The 15,692-nt window shown below is 43.9% G+C and overlaps 1 protein-coding gene across 2 annotated transcripts; it reads right to left on the bottom strand.

The window, feature by feature from the left end:
* Positions 1-259: 259 nt before the first annotated feature.
* virma (vir like m6A methyltransferase associated) lies at positions 260-15,149 on the bottom strand. 2 transcript variants are annotated; one of them, XM_041943355.1, is made up of 27 exons: positions 15,066-15,149; positions 14,496-14,608; positions 12,774-12,860; positions 11,474-11,522; positions 11,210-11,372; positions 10,996-11,115; positions 9,601-9,852; positions 8,341-9,071; positions 7,794-7,931; positions 7,478-7,704; positions 6,836-7,363; positions 6,566-6,720; positions 6,371-6,453; positions 5,740-5,833; positions 4,747-5,135; positions 4,494-4,649; positions 4,148-4,383; positions 3,814-4,063; positions 3,499-3,716; positions 3,268-3,400; positions 2,839-2,979; positions 2,593-2,747; positions 2,219-2,315; positions 1,659-1,825; positions 1,177-1,526; positions 754-900; positions 260-657 (listed from the first exon to the last, which is right to left on the bottom strand). In XM_041943355.1, exons 1-27 carry the CDS (start codon positions 15,126-15,128, stop codon positions 449-451), a joined length of 5,451 nt encoding a protein of 1,816 aa, XP_041799289.1. In that variant the 5' UTR covers positions 15,129-15,149; the 3' UTR covers positions 260-448. The 2 variants fall into 2 exon arrangements, with proteins under 2 accessions (XP_041799289.1, XP_041799290.1); XM_041943356.1 differs by having other exon boundaries at positions 9,631-9,852.
* Between the last annotated feature and the right edge of the window lie 543 nt (positions 15,150-15,692).

Below are 15,692 nucleotides of genomic sequence, written 5' to 3'. Positions count from 1 at the left end.
TTCAAATTGTGTTGTACGTCATGCACCTCTCTGCCTCATAAATCCTTCCTGTTTGGCCACCTCAGGCTGCAGTGTATATTCCTTTGTTATGCACCCTGAACAACCTTCTGTTGTGTAAACTGGGCCCGGAGTGAAACATTTTAAGTTTCACATTTCAAAGCATGATACAGGTAATAAGTGCTATGACAGGTAATCGTGGTCACTGTCTGCATCAGTTAATTCTCTCATCTGGTGTTTGCTTTAAAAACAAACCTCTAGACTTGGTAAGGATGACCTTTATTCTCTGAATCCAACTCATAATAACAAAACATAAAACATCAACACAGAGTTTGTACGTCATTGTGACAACATCATCATCCCACCACGTTACCATGGAGACAGTATATATATAATATCCTCATTGGTCCATATGTTGCCGTGAAAGGCTGCAGTCATTGCCCAGGTGAATTTACCTGGTGAAGGAGCGAACATGTCTGCCTCTGCCACCTCCACTCCCTCCACCACCACTGAACTTGCTCCCCTGAGATCCTCTACCTCCTCCTCCTCCTCCCCCTCCTCCCCCAGCACTGCCGCCGCCTCCTCCCCCGCTAAGCCACGACAGCCCGGCGCCTCCTCTTCCTCGTGGAGCTCGGTCCCGTGGAGCGAGACGATATGCACCTGGTAAATAACAAAAACACCAGGTTTTAAGTTCCATGTTTCAAAAGTCACAGTGCAAAAACAAGCAAAGACTGTGTGTGTGTGTGCACTTCATACTTGCTGGGGGTTGTCTGGAGGGCAGTGGTCCACGTGTGAAGTTGCTCTGACCTCCGCGGGGTTCACTGTAGGTTCCTCTGTGGGTGACAGCTGGAACTTGTCCACTCCATGAGGAACCACGACCTCCCTCTCGGCGAGTGTAGTTACCTACAGAACCAAAAAGAGAGGATTTATCTCCCTCTACTGGCCAACAAGTGGTTCTGACCTGCAATAAGCCCAAATGCCAAACCACTTCTATATGTTCTGCACAGTATACTATTAGTTTTGGAAAAAAAAATCTTGACTCAAGGTCTGCCAACTAGCTTTTGTCAGAGCTTTCATCACATCTCAGGTGCTTCAGGTGATGAATGGAACTTCGGTCACATGATAACAGGTGGTACAATGTAATTTTCAACATGACTGTGTGTGTCTGTGTGTACGTACCAGACAGCAGTACACTTTTCGGTTGTGGCGGAGTGAAAAAGCGAGTCTGGCTATGGAAGGTGGCTCTGCCTCTGTTACCAGTGAACAGTCCTCTGGTGGGGGGTTTGGGGGAGCTCTTGGGGGGCCGTTTAGGGGGCAAAAGTCCAAGAGGGGTCGTAATGTCTTTAAACTCCGCCGCCACAAAGTCATCCACATGCATACTGGGAGGACGGGAGGTGTTCTGTTTGCGCTGGCGGAAGATATCATGGGGTCGGCAGAGATTCTGTCCAAACCCTCCTCGACCTCCACGGCCGCGAGGAGCAGCCATGATGTGGGCTCTCTTAGCAGGCTCGACATAGTCTGATTTACCACTGCGGAGCCAAACACCAGGTGACATTCAGTCAGTTGAGTAAAACAAGATGTTAGTTCTCCATAAAAAAATAATACAGTATAAATATGAAGAAAATACAAAGTTAAAAAACAACCAAATGCTGGAATCGTACCTTGATGTGATGAACGTCTCGTGCTTGTGTTTGCCCAGTCGGAAACCTTTGGGAGCCTTCGTGTGACCAGGAGAGGAGGGCTCAGACAGGAAGGAGCGCTCCAGCTCTTCCTTCAAGTCCAGGTCTGGACAACACTCCTGAGCCAGGCCCACCAGATCCACCTTCACCTGCCACACATTCAAAGTGGCAATCATAGACAAAGTGTGAGACAGACACAGGGCTTCAGAACTGGACATGATTGTGTGTAATTAGATAAATATGTTTCTGCAATTCATGGGTGAGTAATTAATAAATACTGAACTAATTATTATTTATCATTCATCATTTCTCATGTGACTCATCAAACTTACATAGCAGCCAAGTTGGGAGGGAAATGTGTTTGTCACTGTAGTGTTGTAGTAATTTAGCAATAATTATTCATTATTTGAACTTTGTATACAATAGAAGCACAGTATAACAATCTACCTGCTGCTACTCTGACACTACAACACTACACTGAGGAGAAAATAAGATAATTTAGCACAGAAAATCTTGATCATAATTTTTGTATGCACACATACCATATCAAGGTCTGTTTCTATGTCATCAGTTTGGAAGGGAGAGAACCACAGAGTCTTCAGCTGCTCATCCAGAGCTTCTGACAGAATGAACACCGTCCTACAGAGAACACACAGAGGCGTGGTATACTTATTATCACATCCAGACTTTCCTCTCATTTTCCACAAAAGTGATGCATTAAGCCCATTTTAGTATATCAGCTGTAAGTGGTTTAGTTAAGTTTCAGCTAATCTGTAATGAATATCTTTTTAAATAATTCTGTCATTTTAAAAGTTACATTTCCTTGGTTGGGATAGTAACTGCCTCCCCTTTGATTGATGACTGAATGAAGACAAAACTGAACTAAAAAAAAATCTTGATGTAAGTTACACTGTACCTGTGATTAAACTGGGCCGCAAGCGTCTCAGGTGCTGGCAAAGTGGGCTCAGTATCGGCTGCAGGAGGCGTGTCTGAGGCCGTTTCCAGCGTCTGCTTCAGAACAATCACATTCTCCAACATGGTCTCCAATGAATCATCTTCCTTACACAGTTTCTGCAGACAAACACATAGAAGCAGACTTACAAAGTTAATGGAACACTAAGGGAGCATCAACCTTTACTATACATGTGTGCATAATCTGTACCGTAATCAGTTTCTCTAAAGTAGGGAGCGGATGGGACTCGGACTCTTCCCACTGCAGCAGAGCTTTCATCTCAAAGCCTGACAGTAACCGTGGAGCAGTGAAGGCAGACTCCTCACCGGACCCCTGGCCCTCATCAACACACTGGAGGAGAACACACACAGATCCAACAATAAAATCACAGACTGTCTGCAACTCTGCAAGAGACTCAGAGTATTTGTTTTTTCCTAATACATGTGCTTGGGAAATCATTCTTAGAGCATTTGATATGATCAGTGTAAACATGAAAACTTGAAAAAACAGCCATCGCCACATCTTCTAGTTCTAATTGCTTCCAACAAACATGTTACTAATAATAATTGTACAATTACTTTGTGCTTTGGTATTTACTTCAATATGAAATATGAACCAGCCATAAAACCAGGTACTGACCATTGTTTCCGTGTTGACAATCTGTCTGAGGAAGTCAAGCAGAGCTGAGAGTAGATCTGCTGAGTCCTTGTTAAAGGGGAACACCAGTCTCTTCAACAGGGAGCACAGACCCGCGCCGTGTTTCTTCAGAGCGCTGAAAGGAAGATTAAGTACAATCAAACTCATGTTTGAGAGAAGACGATAAAAGGAGACAGTGTAAATGCCAAGAAACAAGACAGCATTGAAATTTACATTTTGAGGTGGTAGAGTCCATAGTCGTGTTCGGTGAGGAATGTCAAAGTCCTGATACATGTGAGGAGGAGTGGGACACTGCTCTCTGAATTCCCCAAAACCTCCAACAAGGCATTGCACACTGATGACATCATCTCTCGCCCTGGAAGTGCATTGGCCAGCTGCTCAGCCTCCGACAAACAGCTTTCACCCGGTGAAGATACCACTAGAGAAATATCCTGGTGAAGACACAGATGAATATTTTTAAGGCTTTATCCTTTTCCTTTTAAGGACTCGTCTACATATGTTTCCCTTCATGTGCACTACACAGCTTACCTGGTCACACAGTGACTGTAATATCGTCCCCACTAGTTCGCTAGATTGCTGCTGCTGTAAGGAGTGGTCAGCTGGAGGAACCAAAAGAGACAGCAGCAAGGGGAACAAATCGGCCAGCTGTTCATCTCCAGACACAGACCCGGACAGCAGGTGCAGTGCTGCGCTCTTACACGCTCTCTGTGACACCAGAGCATCCATCAAAGAAAGTAGACGCAGGACCTGGCCCCAGCACACAGCTTTCCCCTCCTCACTGTAGACAACACATTGCCCATACTTTAAATACAATTCACAGCAAAAACACAAACAACTGAGAGCGTTTTCTTTCCCCACTCACGTCTGCAGCTCCTCCAGCAGCAGCTCGAGCAGGGTCTTCATGATGAGCGTCGCAGTGGGTGAAGACAAGTCTGCCAGTTGAACACACATTCTTCTCAGAATGGCCAGGAGAGGAGGGCAGGTGGTGGCACACACACACCTCAACGCCTCGGAAAACACTTTCCACTGAGCTCGTATGTGCATGCTCCACAGCTTCCTTGTGTTTAAGGCTACAGCCACATCTTGGACTGATATCACCTATGGATCCAAAGGTCTATTAACATTTGTCTGTATGCCAAGACAAGAACCACCAGAAGGGGAAAGGATGTGCAGGATCGATGTGAGACCAGTGGGATAGAGTGAGTTACCTGAGTGCTCTGCATTGGCAGTGGAAGAGGCAGGAGCTCAGAGAGCAACGTCAGACCAGAGAACAGACCTTCAGGAGCTTTCAGCAGTGAGCCCAAAACCTCCTTTAGCATCAGAGACCATGTGTTACTGGCCAGAGTCTCTTCTGTATGAGTCACCTGCACCAAACACATACACAATGACTACTAATGACACTTTTTTGTGCAATATTTCTTGGCTAAACAAACACGCCTGCACTGTTGCTCATTCACACACCTCTTCATTAACACCCTGCGTGAAGGTGAGCAGCACATCAACGATTAGGGCCTGCACTCTGGTCTCCTCTCCATCCAGACGTCCAGATGCAGGGATGGAGCACACTATCATGTGGAGCGTCACCAACACACTGGCCACACGAGTGTCCCTGAATTGGAAAGCTCCCCCACGCAGCAGCTCTGTCAGCATGGTGCGCAGCAATCGCAGTGTGCTGATACATATACTGAGAATCATGCAGCGCTGCGGCGTGGGGCCCATGTGTCCATGCACACGCCATGGCTGCAGCAACACGCTGCACAGCTTCTGTAGGACACGCACGCACGTATCCAGACCCTCGCCGGAGAACAGCTGGACCCCTGCAAGACTCCACTTCAGATCCCTCTGCTGACCTGTAGAGAGAAGGAAGACACTGTAAACATGTTGTAGAACAGCTGTCTCTTCTGTTACAGTGGCAATCAACATTAATGAACACAGGACCCAGGTCTATAGTTATAAGGGACACTGAGGAGTTTTGACCACTAGCTGCCCTATAGAGCAGTTTTTTAGTACATGCACATTCCCAGATAGCGATAACGTGCCATGAAATGCTGTAATGTGCAAAGGCAGAGATGAATAAAACAGCAAGCTGGTAAACATAGATGGAACATGGAAACAAAGCAGGATTTAAAATGCTTACAATACTGTCTTTCGTCTTTTCAAATATTTTATGAGACAGGAAATAGAAAAGGTTTGTCAGACCTCAAGGATACGCACAATAAAAGCAGATATTGTGTATCCTTGAGGTCAAACAAAGCTGCTGAATGGATTTCCTTTCTGAGTGTGAGTATGGCTTTTGTGGTGAATAATATTGCTTTTGTTTGCTTTCAGGACAATTCCACGGGACACTTCACAGGGCACCTTCAATGTCCAAATTAAAAACTCTCAAGCAAAAAGAAGGTGATGTGGCCACTGAAAATTGTCAGCTATTACAAAACTCATGTTTGGTGTCTTTACCTTCTACAGCAGGTGGAGGGCAGGCAATGTGATACAGGACCCTGAGAGCAGTAACCAGTCCAGTTCCATCAGCAGTCAACACATTTTCCACATTCTGAAGTCAAGAGAAGACTCATGTTTAAAAGGAGATATAGCTCTCTTATTTGTATATAGCTGTGACTCAGACATGCTACAGAACAGTTTTGTTGTGTATAAAGTTTGCATTCTCATGCAGGTTTCAGAACTATGAGCCACCTTGTCAGCTGGCCTGATTTCAAGTGATGTCAACATTGTACTGTTTTCCTCTGAGAACAGTATTGAATAAGCTATACAATTCTTGATTAAATAAAAATCCTTAATCTGTACTCTGAGAGGCCAGACGCTGTGTGTTCGGGCAGGATGAGATACCTTGATTCCCTCTTTGAAAGGGTTTATGGGCTCCCTGAATTAAATGTTCTAGACAAATCATTGGCAGCTCCCCTGATGCTGCCAACTGAACAAATTTATCACTTACTGAATTAATAGGACTCAGGACTTATTAGGACTGTCTGCGTGTGATACAAGAAGAAGAAGAGCTCACACAGAGTGACTGAGAATGTAGTGAAATGTTGCTTTACTCCAGCAGTATGTATACTGAGTGAGAGATCTGTACCTGTTTGATGTAGTCTATGAGGGTGGGAATGCTGCCTATCTCAAAGCGAAGTTTTTCAAGAGGTTCCAGCCATTTGCTAAGCTCTGCAGAACAAAGGAAGACCAAAACTTAAATGATCAAAAGACAAATACACACAAAACACTAAAACATGTCAAGTATGACAAGATACTTCAATGCAACGTTGGTAATACTCACCCTGTAACTTGGCATTGGTGTCATCAGCCTTGGCTATGGAGAGGAGTGGGGCAGCATATTGTTCCATCATCCGCAGTTCATTAGAACTCTGCACTACCAGCAACACCAGCATGCAGGCATAATTATATGTCACTGCTTTGCGAGCTTTGGCCTCACTACAACAAACGGAGACAAAAAGTGAGAAAATACTCAGAAATCACTACATGGGTGCCTGAAATAAAACCATATCATACAGGAAGAGACACAAGGAGAAGAAGGAGTCTGCTGTACCCCTGTCCGTCCTTGCTGTGGTGCTGGAGCAGGGTGACCAGACAGGACAGGTTGTTGTCCAGGCTGAAAACATGGGCCACAGCACTGCGACCAGTCTGTGTGAAGGTCATCAGGTAGAGTGCATGGAGCATGCCCAGTACCTCCGCATTGTCACCTTCCTCTAGCCCAGCTCCTCCGTCTCCCCCTGTGGCCACATGGCTCATGAGCTCTGACACACCCTGCAGAGCGTGCAGCGCCTGCATTAGCCACACGCCAAAGCCCTCTTCACCAAACCCTGGCCCAGTGAGACCTCCCTCCCCCCCTGTAAAGGTGGAGTCCTCGCCCTCGGCTTCTGCCATCGACGCCAGGAGACGCAGCAGCAGGTTGGTGGGAGTGGGCTGGGCGAGAAGGAAGAGCAGACCTGACTGGGTGAGTGACAGGAAGCGTAGGAGCTCTCTCACAGCTTGGGTAACACCGAGGTGGCCAGCCGCCGCAGCTGCCGACAACACTGCTGCCGTGCTCTCCAGGAAATGGCACGCATGCATATACCTGAAAAAGGAGAGAGTGCATTATTGCAGATCAAAGAGTCAAAAATACATTCAACTTAGCACCTGAGCTTCTTCACGATGTGAAGTTTGAGGTCATATGTATTTGAACATGCACCTGAACAGTGTTGGGTAAGGGTCATCCCGCTCTTGTGGTCCTGTTATTCTAGCAGTCGTGGGGAAGGCTTTCCCAGGTGGCTGCACCATGCAGTTCGGGGCCGTCTCTAGCAGGTGATGTAACTCTTCCAAAACCCCTGCCAGCCTGTCAAGCTCTGCCTCGCTCACAGGGGAGGAGCTTAGAGATGGTTCCTCTTCCATGGGGCTCTCTGCATCCTCCATCTCCTCCTGAGAACGACAGTCATTAATTATTATCAGGAGAAGTGTAATTAGTCTTTGAAGTTAGGAACATCGTGTATAAATGAGTGTGTGTCTACCTGCTGTGGTTCACTCAATGCCGCTGCTGCACGCTGCAGATCGACCAGTACCTCATACATGTGGCATTTCTGTAATATGGCGTTGCCAGCTGTTATGACCCTCACGGTTTCTTCACGCAGGAACAGCTGGACCAAACGCTGTCAAGGACATTAAATATATTGCCAGGTGAAGGAAGCAAAAATTCATCATATTGTTCAACTAGTCAGTGTTTTCTGAATGGTTTCTGTAAATGCGAAGCGGGGGACAGTGAGTCTTGAGTGTGCGGCAGATTGTCTTCTAACATCTGTTCAATGTGCTTTTTCTTATTATTTAGTTGCTTCCTATATCAATGTCAATAATTGATCAAAATTAAGGGGTGGTAGGTGTTAACTTTTTCAGTTTCTGAAGGTGGGCATGAATAACTGATTTAAAGGCTCATTTGGATTAGGAAGAATGGTAATCCATTTGTAATCATATTTTTCAGTTAGAAGATAGACTTGTCATTGTATTCTTATTCACTGCTTAAAACATCTTTATATAATTAAAAAGTGTCTTTGTACTGCTAACCTGATAGCCACTCTTCTCTGACTCTTCTGCATGTAGGAAAGCTTCCACACCAGGAGGAGCGCTGATCAGAGCACCCAGAGCTCTGAGGATACTCAGCTTCAGTGTGGAGGAGACGTGATCTGCGTTGAGCAGCTCCAGCAGCACATTCAGGGCCCTTTCACGCAGCAGAGCAGTGAGGCCCTGCGGGCACTCTGCTAGGCATGACACGAGCTTGGCACCAGCTTTCAACTGTCTGAGGTTAAGAGCAATGGGTTGTGTGAGAGCAACCTCCATACTCAGAGCTTGGAGTGCCCATTCGGCTAAAACTCCAACAGGGCCCTCTGTTTCTTGTTCTCCTTGTTTAATTAAATAAGCCAACCCTTTGGCGAGCAGTCCAGGCGCCTCTTCCAGTGCAGTGACCCAGCGGGCATCTCTGTCATCCCCAATACTAGTGAGTAGCTCTTTCAGCTGCACAACAGCCTCAGCCTCCTCTCCACCTGCTGGTCCTTCTGTTCCACCAGGGTCCCTGGGTTCCTCCACAGTGGCCTTCTCAAACTGGGTATCAAAGCGGGTCTTGTAGGGGGGTGTGAAGTAGAACAGGGGTCTGAGTTCTCGCTCATATGGGTCATACTGGACAGGTGGGACAGACGCCAGGTCCTCAGGAGTGTAGTCCATGTCAAAGGTGGGCAACTTGAAGCTACCATTATCCAGATCATCCTCATCGCTGGAAATTTGCTCGTAGCCATCATCGCCTGAACAGACAAAAGAGTAGTTGACAAAAGTTAACATATTATGAAGAGTCTTTAGATCCTTCATAAAATGTGTGTAAAAATGAATGGAAATGAGGAGGCCAGTTGCTGCTACTTACTCCCGTGCTCAATCATAAATGCATACACAGACAAACTTTGGCACACAGCACAGCAGTGTCACTCCCAACAGGCTGGGTTAGTTTGACATGCAGGATGTGACTACAGCACAAGCATCAGCCATGGCTGCCTGGATAGGTGAGCTAGACCACCACATGGCCGCTTATGAATGTTGATCATAAGCCTTCAGAGTAGCCCGACGTGGGCTAGCTGAGAGTTTGGAGCATCCAGCTGTTGTTGATGGAGGCAGCATGCCAGAGAACACACACTCTCTCCAACTGTCACTCGTTCCCAAATGGACCCTGCTCCCATGGGCCCCTGGGAAGCCTGATGAGTTTGCAGTACCAAGGGGTTCAGGGCCAGGCGTCCATTTGGGATTGTAGACTATCCTACTCTCACAAAATCACTCCCCTACCTTCCTCCATATCCTCTTCCTCGTCCTCACCCTCATCTTCCTCCTCCTCCTCTTCCTCTTCCTCCTCTTCCGGCACGCTGCCCTCGGTCCGTGCATCTTCTTCCTCTTCCTGCTCCTCCTCTTCCTCCTCATCACCTTCTTCCTCTTGTTCAGCATCCGAGTATGTTTCATCAGCAGGAAGTGATCTTTCAGGTGAGACGGCCTCCAGGTAGTCGTCACGGCCCTGGCACGGCTCATCTTTGACCACGCCCACTGTAGACGTCGCAACAGAGACCAGAGGGCTCACAGTTCAGCCAACATACACAACAAGCATATTCATCTACTAATAGAGGCTTACTTATAGAAAACAGCTTACGGCCCATACTGGTGTTTTTTCACTTTTTAGCCTGTTTATAAAACAATGTTAATACGATACACGACTGTCAAAAACTGTCCAAACCATAACCCTTTTTTTAATATGCTTTCCCACCCGTCAGGCAGTCAGTGGTTTTATTTTTTTTTAATTTCAGTACATTGTGATAATCAGCATGCAGAGGCTTGCTGGGAATATGTAACTCATCATAGTGAACATGATGTGCCCTTCACTTGCACAAGAACACATTGGCAGAGTTTTCAAATACTTTTCAACCATGTTACCATGCAGCAAGAAGTTAACTGAGAAAAATAACGTGTGATAGAGACATCAAGCAAGGTTCAACTGTTTATGTTCATTTTCCTTTTGTACAGAAATTAACTAGAACACTGAGCAAGGAGTACCCTGATTTCAAGAGGTGTGAGGAAAACTAAATGAAACTGTCATTCTAAAAAAGAAGCCTATTAAGTATGTAACTAGGTAATACAGAGAACTGTATAAAAAGTCCCTAAAAATATCAGGAAAACTTGTCCTTGATGTAATAGTCAAAGGAAGTTTGTCTAAATCGCTCGTTTTACACAAACTTCTTGCAGTTACTGTTACTTCACTATTTGGGTTAATTGTACAGTTTGCCAGCTGTTTTGTACTATTACTGTTATGACTGAATATAATATAAAATATCCATTTCATATATCAGTCAGGGGTTGTTGGTTTACTCAATGATAGAAAAGGAGTCCCTTATGGAAAAAGGTTGGGAACCACTGTGTGTTAAAAATGGAATCTGCAGTGACTGTATGAATGTGACTGACAGTAAAAACGCAGATAATGACAGACAAAGAAAATGTCTGGCATCCTCTCTGGGACTGTCTGGGATTTTCTCAAGTTAGAACTTTCAGTTTTAATTAAGACCATTTAATTTTGTGAAGCATTAAATAGATAGATGCTTAAACTACGGCAGCATCTCTGTTATTGCTGATCAGGATCCAGTGGCTGATATAATGTGATTCATTGTCATGTGCACAGAACAAGCATGAAGTTCTGACCTGTCACTTGGACCTGCTCTTCATCATCATCATCTGGGGGTGGAGGCCCAGGTGGAGTACGAGGCCCTCTGGGTGCCGGTCTGGGTGGGCTGCCATTGTACTGGTCATCTTTTTCCCACTCTAAAAAAAACAAACAATACAAAAGATTGATGGCGTAACATGAAAATCAAGGAAAGGTGAGAGCATTGGGTAGTTTCGGCTTAATGATGCCCACCCTGTTTAACGATCCTCTTGGGCCCACTGGGCTGTTGAGGGGGTGGGGGTGGAGGAGGAGGGGGTGAGCCTTGGTCATGTCCATGTGAGCGCTCTGCTGTCCCATACACTGCTACAGTCAGACTGGTGTACCAGCCACGCAGCACCAGGCCGTCTGTGTTCACCTGCAGGCATAATCAATTTTAGTTACTCACAAAATCAACAGAAACAAATAAAAAAAAAACACAAATCATTTTCATCAAATTCTTTGTGGACTACCATTTACCTTTCCACTGGGTCTGAACACGATGGACTTGTTCTCATCGTATTCTAGACTGAGGGCAGAAAGTAAGACAGGGCAGATTAAAACATCAGTGCAACTACACATCAAGGCTGAAATATCCTTGAACTTCCATATGTTTGTTAATCATTACTGTTCGACATGTTTTCAGTACTTTCCAAAGATATAATTAATTAAACAGGACCTGGACCCAAATAACTGGTGGAAATGGATAGATGAATTCACCAATTTAAAATGATTAATCAATCAAAGTTTTTGACACTTTCCCCTCATGAGATAATGGGTTTACCCGCTACTGTAGCTCGCAGTAGTGACAATGTTTGCTACAGGTCTGACAGTGATGACTATTGAAACAATCTCACTTTTAGTTCATAACAGTATAACTCCTCTAGACAGGCCGCACTTGGACACAAATACATTTTATTGCTAACATTACTGTCTATAGCAGACAAGATTAAACGATTTATGTGAATTTAACACTTTTATCTCTTCAGACCTCTACATAACATTCATAATAATATTGGGTTCCAATATAGCCAAGAATCTTTGCCATCCAGCACACCTAAAGAAGGCAAAAAGCAATGAAAAACTCATCTTGTCCAAAAACAACAAAACAAAAAAACAAAATACAACTGCCATATTGTGGTTATGTGAATCATTCAGATCCTAATCATAACCTCAGCTGACAAAAAGGATTCTTGGGCCAAGAGTTATTTGTCTAAAAATATTTCAGTCAGATTTGTTTTTGACATGTGGGAGATATTTCAAAAGCAATCAGACAGGTTAAAAAAAAAAGTCTACTCCCAACTTTCCAGGCAGACATAATAACTAGGGTGTGTCGTATTTTCAGTTTTCAACAACTCTTACACAATGCACACCTCTAAATACGAGTTTATGCTCTGGTGCTTCTGTGCACACCTCTGTAACTGTTATTATGAGGTTAAAATAAAAAACATTTAACTCAAGCATTCCACAGCTCATCTATTGAAGTAGTATCTCTAACATTTTGTGTCACTTTCAGCTACTGTGTGGGTGGGTCGAGTTTCTGGAGAGACCAGTTAGCCAGCATGGGGACAAAGAGACCTGAATATGGGTGGGTACGAACACACACCCCTCTGGCCTCCGAGAACAGGGCTCAGATGCTACCATGACTGGTTCTACAGGTGAGACAGACACCTGTGTCTTAAGCACTTTCATGATTTCACCGGGAAATACAGAGATGGAGGAGAAGCTCGGAGGAATACAGAAACTAAACCAGAGGGAGGAGAGTGAAAATCATTCTGACCTGCCCAGTCTGTGGAACGAGGGACTGTTTGGTTTGGTGACATTGTTGAAGAACAGCTCCAACTGGAAGGCATGAGGAGACGTCTCCCTGGAAACACAGAAACACACTCATTGTAATGAGGCAGTCAGGGCTCAGTCCCCTTGTTTCCAGAAGACTTCGCAAGTATCTAGTTGTACAAGCCCAATTCCAAAAAAGTTGAGATGCTGTGTAAAACGTAAATAAGAACAGAATGCAATTGTTATCGTTACTGTGTTTACCAACAAAGGTTTTACAAAGTTTTCCTGAGTACATGTCCTACTATCCTTAATACAATAATATGTTTCACAACATGGTGAACCTTGCTCCATCCTTGCGTGTGATCGACTGAGCCTTTCCAGGATGCTCCTTTCATGATACTATCACCTGTTACCAATCAACCTGTTTACCTGTGGAATGTTCCAGACAGGTGTTTTTGGAGGGTTCCACAACTTTCCCAGTTTTTTTTTGCTCCTGTCCCAACTTGTTTGCAACGTGTTGCTGCATCAAATTCTTTAATAAGCATATATTTATAAAAATTCATGAAGCTGATGAGGTCAAACATTAAATATACTGCTTTTATAATGTTTTCAATTGAGTACATGTCAAAAAGAATTAGCATTATTCCATTCGGTTTAATTTATGCATCCCAACATTTTCGCAACCAGGGTTGTACTTCAACATAGTGGTTTGCGATACAGCAATAAACACTCACTGGCTGCCTTATTAGGTACACATGTACAATCTACTGCAATTCAGTACAACAGTTCAGTCATAAACTCTACCTTTACGAAGTTTAGAATGTTCCATTTTTGGTGACATTGTTGGACATGTGTAAATTCAATTATATATCTATATTATCACTATGGTCGTTTGATTTGTCAGGCATTTTATTTGCTGAATTAGCCAAAAGACACATTACACATAATCACTTTCTCTTAATTTTTCAGAAAATGTACTTTATTACAATATATATCAATGCAGTGATTTAAAATGAGATATATCCTGAAAGAGGATTTTATCCACATGCCCACCTCTACACAACACAGACACCTGATCTGCTCAGGTGTATGCATTGTCCAGCACTGAGCCCAATCATTCATATAAATTACATCACACCCAACAGGCTCAGTGGAAATCAGAACCCACACAACAATTTGAGCTAAGGTATCAGGCAACTACTTTCCTACAGGCACACATACATCTCAGGTACCTGCAGCAAAGAAACATGTCCAGAGGCAATATATCATTAGCAATTAGGTAGAGGATTTCCTGCAACTAAGGATGCACTGATCTAACTTTGCCCTCCCAACACAATTCAGATACCTGGACTCTGGGTATCTGCCAATACAGAGGATCAATCAGCTTAATAAGGTCTATATCAACTTCAGCACTAATACTAATCCAGCGTATCAGATTGGTGCTTCCGCACCTGCAACTACATTCAGATGCCAGTTACCTGGGTAGGCCTAGACTCGCCTAATATTTAGTATACCCCCATTAAAATAAATGGGATGGACAAATTATTAGGAACACCTCTCATCTTGACATAATACACTTCAACAGCTCCAAAAAAATGACCATAAAGTTTAATCAAAAGTTAAACATTACATCTTTCACGGAAGGGACATTTAGCTTTATCTAGGTGAACATTACTAACTAGCAATTTACTGTATGTAGTGTTCGTGAGTGCCATATGGCTCTTACCCGAATGCTCTGCTGTCAGGTAAATTGCTGTGGGCTTTAATCCCTGGAGGTATGACCCGCACCTCTGTGATTAGCACCCCACAAGGAAACCGCACCACATCCACGTTGGTTAGCTGAAGTGAATTGAATACCACAATTAATACAAACATCTAGATAATACAATGTTTTCACTAGCCACAACTAACACTACAGACCAGAACACTTTTGCTGGCCGCTCAGAGGTAAACATGGCCAGGTTGAGACTTTACAGTTAGCATTAGCCACTTGGCTAACTAGCAAACAATCTGCGCAACGCTGTAACTACGTGGCGTTTAATAAAATCACGTTTAATGGGCACGTTTGGCATAATTAGGTTTACAATTAGGCGAGTGTGTATTACCACAAAAGCTGCAAATTGCAACGTTATCATAACAACCATGATGCAACTGCTAATGTTAGCCAAGTTAATAACGTTAGCTTAGAAGTTGAGGATCATCCTCCAAAACTGCTGAATATAATCGATATGAGTATTGAATGCAGGCAGCTCATAAATAAATATACAAGCGGGTGGCAGGGCGTCAGAAATATTACCTCAGCATTCTGGTGCTTAAACGTATCTAGAAAAAGAAGCTCCGTTGAAGCGTCCCCCGCCATCGCTTTCTTACTGTCTGTAGGGCCAGGGGTAAACTTCCGGTATAGTGAACACTTCCGGCGCATGGTCCTCTACAGTGCGAGCTAGATGACAGAAACATAAACAAGGAACCAAATGTACATAAAAAAGTAGATACACACATCTTTATAGTTCTAAAGTTAAAATAATACAAATATTTTGATTTGACTCAATTGATAAAATATAGGCTGTTATTATTGCTATTATTGTGGTGTGCAATTGCATGGAGCCCAGGGTGCCCCACAGCAATAATTTATTACAGTGGTATAATTTTTTAGTATATTCAATTGTTTGATTAATTATGCCCTTAAAATATATCAATTTATTAATTAATTGAAATTAAGCATTGTAAAAGTATAAATATTCTGATGGTACACTCTATGCTCCATAAAGGTTCCGACCTATGTGTGGATTTTCGTTGGGGTTCTTTTTATATATATACATATATGTGTGTGTGTGTGTGTGTGTGTGTGTGTGTGTGTGTGTGTGTGTGTGTGTATACATATATATTTAACACAATACACACACACATACACATAGTACATGCA

The sequence above is a fragment of the Chelmon rostratus genome, chromosome 8 (assembly GCF_017976325.1).
Source record: "Chelmon rostratus isolate fCheRos1 chromosome 8, fCheRos1.pri, whole genome shotgun sequence".
NCBI classification, from domain to species: domain Eukaryota; kingdom Metazoa; phylum Chordata; class Actinopteri; order Chaetodontiformes; family Chaetodontidae; genus Chelmon; species Chelmon rostratus.
This window is presented reverse-complemented; position numbering and strand designations above follow the sequence as displayed.